This window comes from Prunus mume, linkage group LG1 (genome assembly GCF_029339155.1).
Source record: "Prunus mume cultivar Tortuosa linkage group LG1, ASM2933915v1, whole genome shotgun sequence".
NCBI classification, from domain to species: Eukaryota; Viridiplantae; Streptophyta; class Magnoliopsida; order Rosales; family Rosaceae; genus Prunus; species Prunus mume.
The window spans coordinates 15,698,320-15,714,184 of record NC_142698.1 but is presented as its reverse complement, the minus strand read 5'-3'; the positions used below and the strand labels follow the sequence as shown (position 1 = coordinate 15,714,184).

The window sequence follows — 15,865 nt, the reverse complement described above, 5'->3', positions numbered from 1 at the left end:
AAAAATGAAAAAAAAAATCGAAAATAATTTAAAAAAATACTGTATTTTTTTTTCTATAAATACCAACAAATACTCTTCACTTTTAATACCAACTCCTCATACATTTTCTTCTCCTTCTACTATTATTCACTTTCTACTCAATATTTTTTTAGGAGTTTCACTAAAACACCCAAAATGAGGGCTTAAATTATAAAAAAACCCAAGCATTATTTAAACATATAAACACACCCAAAACCCATCATTACTCACACTCAAAATCCATTTATAAACACACCCAAAAAGTTGACTTTGGGGTTGATTTTGGGTGTGTTTCTATGTTTAAATAGTGCTTGGGTTTTTCTATAAATACATGTCTAGGATTGGGTTTATTTATAAATTTGTATATTTTTTTCACTTTCAAGTTGTATTTTTCTAGAAAAATTTATGGCTTCTTCTAGTGAAACCGGAGGGGCATGGAGCGTCATGGAAGATGTTAGCTTGTGTGAGTCTTGGCAAGGCAACGGCCAAATTCGATGCTCGTTCTTCTCGTGAACTACGGTGGCTCTGGTTTTCTTCATCCAGCAAAGCAACAGCCACACTAAGTTGCTCATCTAGTTCTCTCTGCGCCCTTTTGCTTGCAGCTCTTCTACGCATTCTTGCTCGCCTTTCTCACTCTTGCCTCTCCAAAACCTCTTCCATGTCTGACATTGAGAATGGAGAATGAAATCTAAAATCTGATAAATGAAATCTAAAATATGAGAAATGAAGATGTAGAGAAGATATGGTGTGGGGGTATGAGTTGAGCCACTGGTTTTATAGAAAAGTTTAGGCAGATAGAGATGACACGTGGCGCAATTTTAGAGAGTGAAAATCTTATCTGAAATTTGAAATTCACATGAAATTTGGAATTTGAAAGTTATCTGGAATTTGAATTTCGAAATGTATCTGAAATTTGAAACCGAAAATCTTATCTGATATGAATAGTATTGACACGTAGGAACCGAAAAATCTTATTCGAAAATATTATCTAAATTAATTGTTTAAGTAAACAAAGTTGTGAAAAAAACAAAAACATGAATAGTATTTGTCATGGCAAGCTAAATCTGGAAACACACTTTCTAAGAGGGCATACTATTCACGTGAATAGTAATGCCTTAGGGCGCCCCTTGCCATGATGGAAATGCTCTTAGTAGCAAGTGAGATGGCAAGAGAGTGATCATAGAGTGTGTTAGGTGACGAGTGACAATCCAATGTAGTTGCTAAGTCACATAGTCACACAGAGGCTGTTGGCCATTCTCATTCAGGTTCGATTGGTGAATGGTCAAATAGGTCGCATGCATTGTCACCTTCACTAGTAGACCCTTATCCAGATGGCAATGGCATTCACGTTTAATTTTGCCTTACAATTTTTTAGCTGCTTGTTTGGTTGGCAATGACAAGTTAAGACAGCTACATGCATATATGGCCCCCTGATATTAGATTGGATGTTAGAAATCTGTGTGTCATCTGTATTTGATTTGCTTTCATAATTTATGTCTTTCTATTTATTTTGGTTTCTTTGTTCGTTCTATTGTGAAATCGGGGCTTGAGCCTTGAGGCCCAGTAGAAATGAAAAAACCAAACCCACTAACATATATAAATGTGGCCTCACTTCTGTCACCAAACAAAAATATGACCTAACTTGCAGCACGAGCTTTCTTTATAAGAGGTTTTTGGCTAAACAGAGCAGACAATGAATGCCTTTCTTCCACTCCAAGCGTAGGCTAAATTGAAACAGAGGCCCACAGCCCAGCTTTCAGTCTCTGATGCCTTCCCCAAAATGGCAATAAAACCATTAACCCTTTTCACTGTTTCCAAGCTCCAGTTTGAAAGCATTGCAGGACTACCATTAATTGATTGGACCGTTTGAAACGGTCAATGAGCTTTTTTCAACCACTGCTATTAAGACCAAGCCACTCTTCTTCAAGTTGAGAGATGGATTGGATTTTACCCTACTTCAGGAAAAGTTTCCACACTGGATTCACTGTGTCAGCCAAATGTCACATCCAAAAGATACAGGATTTGATTTACCACTCAGCTGTTAGAATTTTCAGAGTTCAATCAGCTCAAACTAAGCCAAATTCAACTGAATTTTCCCTTCATTCAACAAACTAGTAGTAAATTTTTTTTTAAGGATAGCTTAATCCATCAGTTTTTATCCTATTAGTATGAAGGTAATCACAATAATAATGATCATATTTATGAAATAATTACTTAGTGTTTCTAACTAAACCAGTTTATATGAGTTTTATCAGTGTTTTTTTAAAATATTGGATGGTCAGACAGAATTGTATTTGATACACAATACTTAACATAAATTAGTGCACTAAAAGGAAACAAATACAACATCATCCCCATTATCTAATCTAAGCAGAATATGAAACAGATAGTTGAGGATGAAATACTAGATGTTAAGCTATATATCTATATCCAAAATCCCAAGCTCAGGGAATTACAACCTCACCCTCATCATCTTCTGTAGTTGGTAGCATCAACCATTCATCTGGGGAAGGGCTCTGATCATTTGCATCAACCAAAGATGGCTCTTGATCAAGTGCTGTACAACTGTTCTGGTTCTGACCAAACAACCAATTAGAACTTCCCAGTGATAAAGGGTACTTTGATTTTTCAGCATTGTTACTATCCAAGGTATTTAGAAAAGATAACCACCAAGAATAGGAAGAGGCTTGGTTCTCTCCCCACTCAAATTCTAAGGCTTCCATGGTTGCTGCTGCTGCTGCAGATGGTGCATGAGCCAAAACTGAAGGTGCAGTTGTAGACCAAACAGGTCCAGGCAGAGGCATAGACTCCACCAATGAATTAAATTGTGAACCAACAACAACATGGGATGAAGATGCTGATGATGATGAAGATGAAGATGAAGATGATGATGATGATGATGATGATGATGATGCTCTATGGAGTTGTAAGGCTTGAAAAATCTGCCTCCTAATTTCAACAGCATTAATGTCACAAAGCTGGGAAGCCCTTCTGCTTGCCCTTCTTCTCACTGGCTTGGCTGGAGAATTGGATTTCTCTGAGGAAGAGCTCATGTTGGTTTTCAACTGAAATGAAATTCAAGCAGGCTTTTCTGTGGCAATAAAATATACGGGGAGATAAAGAAGTGAATTGAAGTATAGGGTAGGGGTTGAACTTGAAAGAGTTTGATAAGAGTTGAATTAATTGGAAGGCCTGAGAGGAATAAGTGGCGGAGTTAAGTGAAAAGAAAAGATGGGTCAGAAGTCACTCAGAAGCAATGACATGTATGCTGACACGTAATGGATGCAATGGGACACATCAAATTTAAAGGTTGGGATCCTTGGAAGTCACTGTCTCTCAGTCACTCTGTCTGCTAAAGTCTACCTCCTCTTCCCCTCTTTCGTACTTTCCTGCTAACATCTTTAAGGCCTTGGATTTTCCTCTAGGCAAAACAGTGTTCCCTTTCGCTAAATTGCAATATTTTCCATAGAATCGTACCACAGTAGATGTTTTGACCAAAAAAAATTTGCACAGTGGATGTGTATGTTTGTATGTGGCTTTGGGACTTTTGAGGTTGGGAGGAGAATCAACAAACCGACCTCCATTTCAAAGTTTACATTATTGTTCATATCTGGTCCGATTCCAAATTGGAAGCAAGCACAGTCCAACTAAATTCTTCCGACTACCTTGAACAGCTGCCATCATGCATGGTCCAAAATGGGTTCACATTTGTCCCTCGCTAACTCGTACAATACGACCAAAAATTATTGATGTATGTTGAATCGCGCAATGTCTTATTGCCCGATGATTATCAATTATTGATACATATGAATTTCACAATGCTTCATTCACTAATAATTATCAACAAATAATTATCAATCGTTGATACATGTAAATCTCACCGTGTCTCCTAATTATAAATATGTTTACCTTATCTATTTGTCATTTGAGAAGCAAGTGTTTGATGATTTCTCACATCATCAATAGCCTGTCAACAGACATGGACAAATTCAGCCCAATATACGCCCCCGTGCTTGGTGGATTTATGTACTGAGCTAGTTGAGTCCTAGCTAACTATACATTACATTGAGCTAAGTTGGACTGAATTGTCCATATGCTGCAGCAGCCCATTTAAACCTTGGCTTGGCAGTCCACCCTATTGGGCTTAAAGCTGCCTCTCTCAATCCTAGATCAAATTCCTGTCCAGTCCACATCATCTCCGGCTGTCCTCCATAATTTCAGACCCAAAAGCATACCTACTGTTGTAAATTATATCTACTTTTGTTTGTCTTGTCAAATAATTGTAGTTTTTATACCCCACACTGCCTGCCACTCTCAACGTCTTTTTGTGAAAAAAGGCACCATGTGATGTGACCCTCATACAAACCAAAGAAAGAAAGAAAAAGAAGAAACAGAAAATGAGAAGATGGCGGAGAAGGTGATTGTTGTGAGCATAAGGGAGTACGCGGTGGTCAGCCAGCTGAGGAGTCGACGATCCCTCAGGGGGTCCTGTGGCTCTCCAACTCGGATCTAGCATTCAATAACTATCACGCGTCCACTGTTTATTTTTACAGACCAAGTGCAAGTAGTGACCTCAACTTCTTTAACTCGGGACTTCTCAATCAGGCCAGGTGCCCTTCTACCCAATGGCCGGTCGCTTCAAGCTCAACCACCACAACGGCCGTCTGGAGATTGATTGCAATTTACAAGCGGTGCTCTTTGTTGTGGTGGAGAGCAACTGTACCTTGGATGATTTTGGCGATTTTGCGCCCCCTTCCGATTTTCGTACCCTCATCCCCGCCTTTGATTACTCCGGTGGGATATCCTCATATCCCATATTGGTGTTACAGGTATAGGTGACGCACTTTCAATGTGGTGGAGTGTCACTTGGTGTTGGCATGGACCACCGTATAGCAGATGGAGTTTCCAATATGCATTTTGTAAATACATGGTCTGATATCGCTCGTGGTGATCTCACAAATATTACTCAACCCTTCATGGACAGGACGTTACTTCGTGCCCGAAACCCACCTCGGCCAGCCTACATTCCCCCGCATTGAATATCAACCTTCTCCCCAAATGAAATTACCTTCTCATCATCTGAAAACATAAATATACTATTGCGTCCATTTTTAGATTTACGGAGAGCAGGTCAACATTTTGAAAGCCAAGTCAGGAAAATAGTGGGAGCAACATTGATAATACAAAGTATAGCTCATTTTAGATGTTGGCAGGTCATATCTGGAGATGTGCTTGCACGGCACGTAAACTTGCGGATGATCAAGACACCAAAGTATTCATTCCCGTTAATGGAGGGTCCAAATTGCAACCCCCACTCCCACCTGGCTTCTTTGGCAATATCGTTTTCAGAGCTGCACCAATTGCTACCACTGTGGTATGCTGCAAGCTGTGTTCACAATGCTTTGGCGCAGATTGACGATGATTATCTCATATCAGCCCTTGACTATCTTGAGCTTCATCGTCCTTGTGCTTCCCCATTTGTTATGGGGCCTCTTTCAATTAGGTGCCCCAATCTCCGGATAAACAGTGGGATTAGGCTACCGATTTATGATGCTGATTTTGGATGGGGTCGACCCATTTTCAAGGGGCCTGCTGCATTATTTGACGGGATGTGCTTTTTGTTACCAAGTGCAAGTAATGATGGGAATTATCTCTCATGATTTCTCTGCCATCTGAGCACATGAAATCATTTTCCAACTTGTTGTATGACATTCAGGGGCACAATTTTAAGATTGCCCCCAAATTATAACCTTGTTTTACTATATGATGTTATTTATTTATTTAGCTAAATTGTAATAATAGTCCCTAAATTATACACGAGTTACAATTTCGTCCTTAAACTCTAATAATAGTTGTTGTAATCCTCAAATTAGGTTCCCCTCCTTTCTCAGTCACTCACTCTGTCTGCAAAAGTCTACCCCCTCTCCATAGAATCATAGCACAGAGGATGTGTGTGTTTGTCTGTGGCTTTGAGACTTGTGAAGTTGTGGGGTTGGGAGGATAAGCATAAAACCGAACCCCATTTTCAAAATTTTGCATTATTGTTCATATTTGGTCCAATTCCAAAGTGGATGCACAGTTCAACTAAATTCTTCCAGCAACCTTGTACAGTTGCCTTCATGCATGGTCCAAAATGAGTTCACATTTGTCCCACACTAACCTGCACGATACCATTATTAAACGTTGATTTGTTTGAATGTGTCATACATCAATGATTTTTGTAAATTTTGTTGATTCATGTGAATTTTTTAATACTTCATCAAGAAATGCCGACTCCCAGCTATAGATATATAAGAGCCAAAACTGTTAATGGCATTCCATCCAACATAAGTATCTGATCAATCATTAATGCATGTAAATCTCACAATGCTTTATCGGATGGTGAAAACCATCTCCTAAATATAAATATGTTTACCTCATCTATTTGTCATTTGAGAAGCAATTGTTTGATTATTTCTCACATCATCAATAGTCTGTCAATAGACATGCACAAGGCAGATTTTGTTAGCTGAGAATTTGAAACGTGCCCCAAATTCAGCCCAATAGTATGTATGTACTGAGCTAGTTGAGGCCTAGTTAGTTGCTATACATTGAGCTCAGTTTGAGTTGACTGTTGCATAAACTAGCTCATAAATAAATCATCCATCACATTTCTTCAAGCTCTTCATTTTTTGTGGTGCAAATTTGTGTCCTTTAAGCAAAAGCTATGCCAGGTAGATTTAAAAAGATTGGACTGAATTTGTGTCCTTTAAGCAAAAGCTGCCATTTCTGTCCAGTCCACAGCCTCTCCGGCTGTCCTCCATAATTTCATGCCCAAAGCAGATCTCCTGTTGTAAATTGTAATTACAGTTTTTGTCTTTCTGGTCAAATAATAATATTTTTGTTGAAATTTTATTATTTAATTTTGGAAATAATGTTTTTTGTTGACAAATATATTCTCATGTCAATTTATATCAAATTGGAACACTGGATTAAATTAGGGAACAAATATATATATATATATATATATATGCTGGATAAGGATTAGGGGACTATACATTTAAACAAAAGAGCTCTGCCAATGTTCCGTTCAATTTCTGTACTATTTTAGCTTAGTTTATGTACATTATATATTGGTGACATGCCACTCCAAGACGCTAGGGGCAATGCATCAGTCTCCCTTCCTACCTTTGTACATAATTAATTAAGATGACTAAAAACTTATAATTATAATTAATTAAACACAAGTTGTGGGTTAGAACTTTTACAATGGATAGGCACTCAACCTATTCAGTGGTTGCATCTCATTACCTATCAACTTTTTTTTCCCTTCTTTTTTTTGGGTTGAGAGAGAAAATAAAGAAACAAGTGGGAGGCCAGTGGGTTTAATTTAGTCCTCGATAGTTGAACAAAGGAAGAAAGAAGACAGAAATTTACAACTCATTATGTGGTAATGTTTGAACATTGACAGCTTCCAAAATCTTATTTTTCTGATCGATTTCCAAGGTTTGATTGAGCTGTTCAGAATCACCTTTCGGGAATTTATTATTTCTCTATAGCTCTGAAAGGAAGCTAGTTTTGAGAGAGAGAGGCAGTGTTTCTTTCTGAAATGGGTATATGTGCAGATGCTGAGTATGCTAGTATGCTCCTTTATATAGCATGCACGTGGATTCCGTGGAGTATCAAACCCTATAGTGGGAATGGGAATCCGGCAAAGGAATTCCAATTATCCTTCAATTAATACTTCTAATTATTCTCATTACTCGTGTGTTTGTTAGATAAATAAATTAGGTCAATTGGTTAATACATTGTGTTCGACTCTTTTAAGTACAAAATCTCCTCTATATGAATTGGATTAGAATAATTAGAATATCGTTTTGTATAAGTGAAAAAATAGTTTCTATTTTTGTGGATCGAACTCAAAGTCATATATTTTCATTAATCGTTTACTTCTAATTATTCCCGAACAAAGTAACTTGTCTTTGTCAGCAGAGAGAGAAGAAATAGCAACATTAGGGTCAGAGTTTTCTTAAACAAACATTTGATATCGAACTCTGGGCTAAAGCATATATATGGAGGCCACAGATTTCATGTACTTGGTCAAACTTTCCTGCCTGTCTTTTCTCTCCTACTTGCTCTTTCAGAATCAAAGACCTTGATTTTTCAATTTGCGTGGGGTTAGTTTCATTGGGTCAAATGTGCAGCTCTTATTTAGATGTCAAAACCATGACCAAACATCTTTCGATACACGAATGTGCATCTTCCCTTTTAGGCTCTAACCCATATTCTTCTTCATGTTCAAATCCTAAAAAGTAATGCTAGTGGCTGGCTAGTGGTTACTGCAATAGCGAACCCTATTCCATTAGCAAACTTATAGAGTCAATGATGCTTAATTGTCTTAATATAGTTGAGAGTTTTGTTTGGAGAATTGGTGATTCGTCAAATTTGTTATGCTAGACTTTTTATTTAACCGTAATTAAACAAAGATAAGCTATTCACAGTGTACTCCAAATTTACATTTTTTTCATTTAGGTGTTCTAGAATAAAATTTATATCAATCAATAATTATGTATACACATGTAAACAGTTAAATTTAACATTCATTCTCACTTTTAAAAAAAAAAAGTAGAAAAATGCACTACAGTGTTGAAGATTAAATGTAAAACTATATATCTCTACTTAACTAATAGATACCTACAGACTCATTAGCTTGACACCGGAAGAAATATTTACACTTGAAAATTCGGATTAATATTGATATTGATAAACGAAACCTATTACAAACCCAAACACAAATGGCAAACCTTTTGGTGATCTATGCATGTACAAAATACCAACACCATGAAATGGGAAAAGAAAAAAAAAACCTACAAGCCAACACAATTTCTTGAGGTGGTAATTCCACCGTCCACAACAAGGTTATGGCCACTAACGTACTTGGATTCATCACTAGCAAGATAAAGAGCAGCCTCAGCTATGTCTTTAGCCCTTAGGGTTTGCCCTTTCAAATTGGCAAGCCCCCTCACAAAGTCCTCCATTTTCTCTACTTCTTGCTCACAAGGCATCCCCAAATCCATGCATTCTTCTTCTTCCTCATCATCACCGCTTGTCCTCCAAGCGTTCACAAGCATTGACGTGGCAACCCCAAATGGAGAAATGCAATTTACCCTAATCCCATACCGACCCAATTCGCAAGCTGCGTTCTTTGTGAGCCCAACAATGGCATGCTTGGAGGCTGTATAGGCATGCGGCCCAAGCCCACCTGCCACCCCAGCTACACTTGATGTTGAAATTATGCACCCTCCATTTCCTCTAGGCACCATCACTCTTGCAGCATGCTTCATCCCCAATGCTGCTCCTCTCACATTCACCCGCATCACCTGGTCGAATTCGTCTGTGTCGAAATCCATGATGCTCTTGTGTTTCGACTGGTTTCCGAGGATCCCGGCATTGTTGAACATAATGTCGAGCTGCCCGTAACGGGAAATTGTTGATTCAACTAAGTTCTCAATGTCTTCTTCCAAGCTAACATCACAATGAACGAAGGTGACTGAAGGGCTCAAGGAATTGGCTAGGGCTATGCCAACTGCGTCCTCCACATCGGCAATGATTACTTTGGCACCATGCCTTGTAAAAAGCCTCACTGATGCTTCTCCAATGCCTCTAGCACCGCCTGTCACTATAGCAACTTTTCCATCCAACCTGAAAAATATTTTTTTCATCAAACAGTTTAGTTGGTTTTCTGGTGTGAGTCTTGTAATGTATTTGAACTGTGGATATAATGAATTTTTGCATTTTGGCACTGTTCTCATGCAAACTATTAATGCATTTTGGGTAACATTTTAGTAAAATTGAGAAAAATTGAGTTAAAGGAGAAAGTACCTTTTAGGAGGAGGAGCAGTAGTATTGTTGTCCCCTCCCAACCCATGAATTCCATGGAGGGCTTTTTCAGGCATAACTTGGGCAGGCATGGTTAGTTGGTAGCTAGCTCTAAAGTCTACCTAAACAAAATGTAGAAGAGAGAGAGAGAGAGAGAGAGAGAGAGAGAGAGAGAGAGAGAGACTCTTGGATGGATGTTGAATGAAGAAGGAAAGGGTTTTATAGACAAGTAGAAGTAGAGACATACACATGCATGCGGTGAGTGGGTTCCAAGAGAGGGCTGTTTGTCTTATTACAAGGTAAGTTCCTTAGAAATTGATGTCCCTCATCTTTTGTACCTCCTCCTTGGCCTTGCCTTCAATTTGGAATTTAAGAATGGCAACAGATCTATATAAATTAAAGAAAACATTAATATTAAAGAACTTACAGCTATTCTAGCTAACTAAGTCACCAATTATATAATAAGACCTCCCTAGATGATGGAGAAGAAGAGATTGTATATTCATGAAATAACCTTTTTTTGTCACTTGTAACACATAAGCGCTGTGAAAATAGAAAACTTTACAAACGTCGTATTTACATTGCAGGATGTGAGACACTTGAAATTTCGAATACTACTATTATTCCACAAACAACGACATCCTTTTTTAAAAGGCATGTATATGAAAGGAAAGTGTATAGTTTTACCACATTTTCTGCGTGCATTTGTCAACTGATTTTGAAATATTAGGTGAATCTACACAAATGGTCAAAAGTGTCACAGCTAATAGTACCCATTAGGCGAATGTGCCCCCATCTGCTCCTTTTCATTGTATAAAGTTAGTCAAACAGTCCATCATCCTTGGTACACATGCAGCGTATTCAATCTCAAAAATTCTGGTCTCTATGATTGCGACTAAAATTCAACCAAAGAAAGATTGTGACTAAAACATGATCTTACAGTCTTAATTTCAATTTTTAAGGTGAAGAATGTGTAACTCAAATTATTATGAACATTTAACTTATGCTCGAGATTCTGTATTTGAATCCCTTGCTCTAATATTATTTGTGTTATTAAAAAAAAACACAATTTTGGATTGAAGCAACAATTTGACTAATGAAAGAACCAAAAATAATAAATAAAATGCTGGTTAAGTTGAACCAGTTGGCAGATGATACCAAGCTTTACACATGGTCCCAGGTCCGAAGTAATGGGTGGGGACCTGCGGGGCTCTCTGTGCTGGCTGTGATTAATTACTAGCTAAGATGGATTATGTGCATACGAAATGGAGATTAAAGATAATAAACAAAACCTAAACGCAGAACACAAACTGCACAAGATCTCATGATTTAAGCAGCAAAGATTTTGATTCTAGCAAAGCCAATCAAGTTTTTTTGACATGAAAAGGCAATAAATTAAATCAAAGGGTCGAAGATTACGTGATTTAAGTAATAAGATTTAGATTTGATCGTTCTAATTTCTGGACCTCGGTCTTCTTTTTGAGCAGCTACAGACTGTACGTGTTCTTGGAGTTTTAACTTTTAGCCTTTAAAATATTTAAATTTTGATAAATATATAAGCCACTCTGATAATTCCTCACGTCAAGCTTTTGCTTCAATTAGAAAAATGGACACACCATAATACTTTAATGATTTTGGCGTACCTACTTTGACTGGTTTTTCACACAGAATTTGGAAGTGGTGGTCACGATGAAGAGAGAAGAGCCCTCAAGTTTATGACCAAAGACTGCAGCTTTTTTCAATACATGACTTCTTCTTCGATTTCGTACTTCTCTTTTCAAGTAAATAAATATGTCATGATCGTACACTGTGTTTTGTATTATGAAAATTTAATCATTATTTAAAGTATATTTATATCGTACAAGAGTGTTTTCGTGTCCAATTGCAAGTCTGACTGATGACTTCTATGGTAGCTGGCAGCTAGACCGTCACACCATATGGGGAGGCATGAGATATGTTGATCAATTCAAGAGGATCTCAAGTGAGAAAAAAAGTCAGAAAATTTTGGGGTTGGTAGGTACATACATTGATATCAGGAATTAATACTATATTATATAATCTCCATTTTACATACAACATTAAATTATGTATGTGGCAGAGATTGAAGAATTGGCTTCTTAATCTCATGAGCTGTGTTTTACAGCCAAATCAAGAGATTAAACAAACCCTATTTGAAATACCTGATTATTTATTCCTAATTATGATTATGTTTGTGGGTCTATGGAAACTTTTGTAGCCAATAAACAGAGCAAGATAAGATGCCATCGCCCTATGGCCATTGTCTTTGTTATAAATAGTGTTTCTCATTTGCGGTCTCTTTTGAGCCGGCCCTTAACTGTTGCTTAAATGCTATTTCTTTTTATAAACTAATGTTATTATATTTGGTCCATCCAAATTAATGCAACAAATCTTCAAGTGACTTTGCATTATCTACATAATTAGTGGGTGCTTGACACTACACCTTGTGAGTAATTGCTCCTAATAATGGTGATATGCTTGTGTATCTAATGGAAATGGACCACCATAAGCGATTTGTATATGTTCCCATAAACTAGTGGTGGATCCACCATGGGGTCAATGGAGTCAGACGACCCCATGGCAGATCTGAATTTTAGTGGTACGATCTGGTTTTTTTCCTTAGCAACCATGGAAGCGACCACATGGAGAAGAAGAAGTTTTGTGGCCAGCTGGGGTTCTGTTTTTTATTATTTTTAACTGCTTGGCAAAACGACATCATTTTGGCCAAGGCAATTTTTTAAAATTACCTAGCCAAAACGTCGTTTTGGGCTAGGACTTTAAAATAAAATAAAAATAAAAAAATAAAAAGGCGAGTTGAACCCTCTAAATAGTACAAACCCCAAAAGTCACCTCCAAAATCCCAATTTTCATATTTCTCCTCAACAACAACCCTAACCCCAATCTCCTCAAAGACCTCCACCACCTCCTCCCTTGCCACTGCCGCCATGGGTGCTAGTTGCAGTTCACTACTAGCCGTCCCCGTCGCCGCCGCTATTTTTGTGAAAGTTTACAATTCAATTCAAGTAACTTTTGTAACTTGTAATATTGTTTTTGACATTAATTATGAGTGAAAGTATTATCGTTTCATTTTCAAAAAAATTTTTTTTATCTTAAAAAAATATTGGGTAGTTTACACTATGACTTTATGAGTGGCAATTCCTGTATCCGCCACTGTCATAAACCAAAAGGAAAAAAGAGGATGAGATCATTGACTCCATTTGGACGTTATGTTACTTTTTTTGTAATGAAAATACGATATTATTTTGAATTATTAACGTGCCATAAAACAAAGATTCACAGAATTATTTTGTTGGTTTACTTTGGGGTTTCTACATAATGATTTGTATGTGAGAATAATGTTCTTTAAATATGTTGTTTCGTCAGCCGCGTGTATATTTTAATTCAATTTCTCCTAGGGTTGAATTCGGTTCGGGAACCGTAAATTTTCCATCCACACACACACCAGAGTTTTGTTTTTTTTTTTAATTTAAAAAAAAAGGCAAATCCAAATGCATCACATCACAGGATTTGTTTTTGTCTGGGTTATGGGGTGTTGGAGATTTTAGGCCCAAATTAGAGTAATTGGGCTGAAGAAGAGTTTGGAGTGCTCGAAGAACAGTTTGGGTCAAAACTCCTTGAGTTTGAAGATCCACTGCAAATTTTGAACAAAGAAAAAAACAAATTAGTCTCTTTATTCAACAACTATGGATTATGAGATTTGAACTCACAAACTTCGACAAAATAATCTAAGATTGAGTGCCACTTTACCAATTGATCATTGGCAAATCAAAATAGTTGAAAATTGAAACATGTTATTTTCTGAGTACAAGATTGGGTGCCACTTAAAATAGTTCAAAACGAAACTTGTTATGTTTTTTTTCCCATTTATGAGCGAGTAGAATCATGTACTATCTATTTGTCCCATAATGAGATATAGTTGAGGTAACAAATAAGCGAAGGCCATGGACCATGGTGGGTCGGCCTTTTTAAGGTACGTATGGTGGGTCAAGAACAACAACCACTAGTCTAATGTTAGCTAGTATACTATTTTAAGAAAATGGTGGGATATCTGTGCATCAAAGCATAGTTGCAGCATTAAGAAACAAGTTGCCCATACAGTTGTTGGAGTCTTAGAGATGTTCTTGTTGGGAAGTGTATAATTTTTTTTAATATATGCACAGTTGAAAACGTATCATATGCATCCCACTAATGAATCAAAACTTTTAAGCAAAGGTTGCATGATTGTAGTTACTCGCCTACTATATGGTTATGCAATACTTAACTCCATTACATTCATAATTTTGACAATGAAATATAAAACCTGAGAAATTGATCTTGATATCATTTGCCCGCTCACTGTTGTGGACCCCAATTCTTTCAATGTTATTTTATTATTTTGTATCTTGACACTCGCAGACGTCAGATGTGTGTGATGCTCGCTGAATCATCAACGGTCGTATTGGTTCTGGAGTAGTAGTTTTATAGCAAAGGAGAGGCGAATGAGAAAGGCCCAAGAAGAGGGACCAAAAGGGGGAAACAGAACCTTAGAAAACAAAAGCTAACAACTACTGGTACATCCCATGGAAAATGTTAAAAGGCTTTACCAGAAAGCAAAGGCACCTTGAAAACGAGACCCCTTTTGCTTTTATAATTTTTATTCCAGTGAAACAACTTCCACACACCACCAACTTTAACCTTACTCTATCTGTCTCTTTGAAATCAGGAAAAGGCTCAATTTCAAAAGACCGGAAGAATCTGTACAAGATAAAAAGACTCAACGAAGCTTCCATATTCCCATTAAGATTTCAGACTGAAAAAAAAAAACAGTGATCAGGTGCATCCAAAAGTACAGGAACCCTAAGTCACATCAAAATAGTAATAGGATTACAATCGAACAAAAGTTCTGGTTCCATTGATTCCCTTGTGGCCGTGGGCCTTGTGATATGACACTTCAAGTCCTGCCTTTCGTGGGCCCCACCTTGGCTGGTTGCACTTGGTTGGAGGTGCTGCTGCTTGATACAATCGAATCCAGAGTTACCTCATGGAGTCATCAAAGGAGGGAGGAGAGAGGGACAAGACTAGACTACTGAGGTTACCTAAAACCTAAATTTGTCTTTATATTTTCTATTTTTTCATTTCTTAATATTAACTTTTTTGGTTTTTTTACTTCTACGTTTTTTCCTTTTTCTATGAAACCATGAACTGTAGTCTGTAACAAGCAATATAAAAGAAAATTTGAAACATATACTTGTCTTCTGGTATTTAATAACCTCACAATTTAGTGAAGGTCAATACTCAATACTTTCAATAGCATCATGATAGTGTGTGTGTGTGATAAACATCAATTTCCTATAATTTAGACGATCGCTTATATTAAAAAAAAAAAAAAAATATATATATATATATATACACCATAGCTCATCATAAATGAATAAAAACGCCATAGCTCCTCTTGGACCCTAATGTGATAAGAACTTAAGCTCATTATTCTTAATCAAGCAGTTAAGATCTTCAAATGATCACAAATATATATTTTTTCCTCTCTATTTTTAAATTTTTGTTTCGCAATTGTATCACTTTTTTCTTATGAACATGGGAGACTTGTTTGGCAAGCACTACTCAGCAGTAAGTCTGAATGATCTACCAGCAAAAGAAATAAAAAAAGCATACTGATCTTGGGGGGAAAAGCATAATGATTAAGACAAGAATGTGATGTATTTTATTACTCAATGTTGCCAACAAAGAAATAAAAATTGTGTATTTTAAAATATAAACTTTATTGCTCTAGCCCTTTTTGTAGAAAAAATCATATACAAAGAAAATTAAGGAAAAAATAGAGAGTTGCCTCTATTGATGTCATCATTCATTGGGGTGTAATCTCATGAATGGTATTGAATTTGCACAATCACTGTCATTTGTCTTAAAAGTTTAGAGCTGAATTTGATTCTCAAGGATTTTAATTTCTCCTATT

The 15,865-nt window shown here is 37.0% G+C and overlaps 1 protein-coding gene and 1 pseudogene across 1 annotated transcript; one reads left to right on the top strand and one right to left on the bottom strand.

The window, feature by feature from the left end:
- Positions 1–4,278: 4,278 nt before the first annotated feature.
- LOC103342939 (shikimate O-hydroxycinnamoyltransferase pseudogene) lies at positions 4,279–5,858 on the top strand (annotated as a pseudogene).
- Positions 5,859–8,725: 2,867 nt separating this feature from the next.
- Positions 8,726–10,044, bottom strand: SDR2 (NAD(P)-binding Rossmann-fold superfamily protein). The gene is made up of 2 exons (XM_008246585.3): positions 9,880–10,044; positions 8,726–9,699 (listed from the first exon to the last, which is right to left on the bottom strand). The coding sequence occupies exons 1-2, from the start codon at positions 9,966–9,968 to the stop codon at positions 8,865–8,867; spliced, it is 924 nt and encodes a 307-aa protein (XP_008244807.1). The 5' UTR covers positions 9,969–10,044; the 3' UTR covers positions 8,726–8,864.
- Between the last annotated feature and the right edge of the window lie 5,821 nt (positions 10,045–15,865).

What these genes read in the sequence shown, in the direction of transcription:
- SDR2 (XM_008246585.3), bottom strand. Translation starts at nt 9,968, where the DNA reads ATGCCTGCCCAAGTTATGCCTGAAAAAGCCCTCCATGGAATTCATGGG. An exon ending in ACTGCTCCTCCTCCTAAAAG is followed by an intron (nt 9,700 to 9,879) that starts GTACTTTCTCCT and finishes AATATTTTTCAG; the next exon opens with GTTGGATGGAAAAGTTGCTA.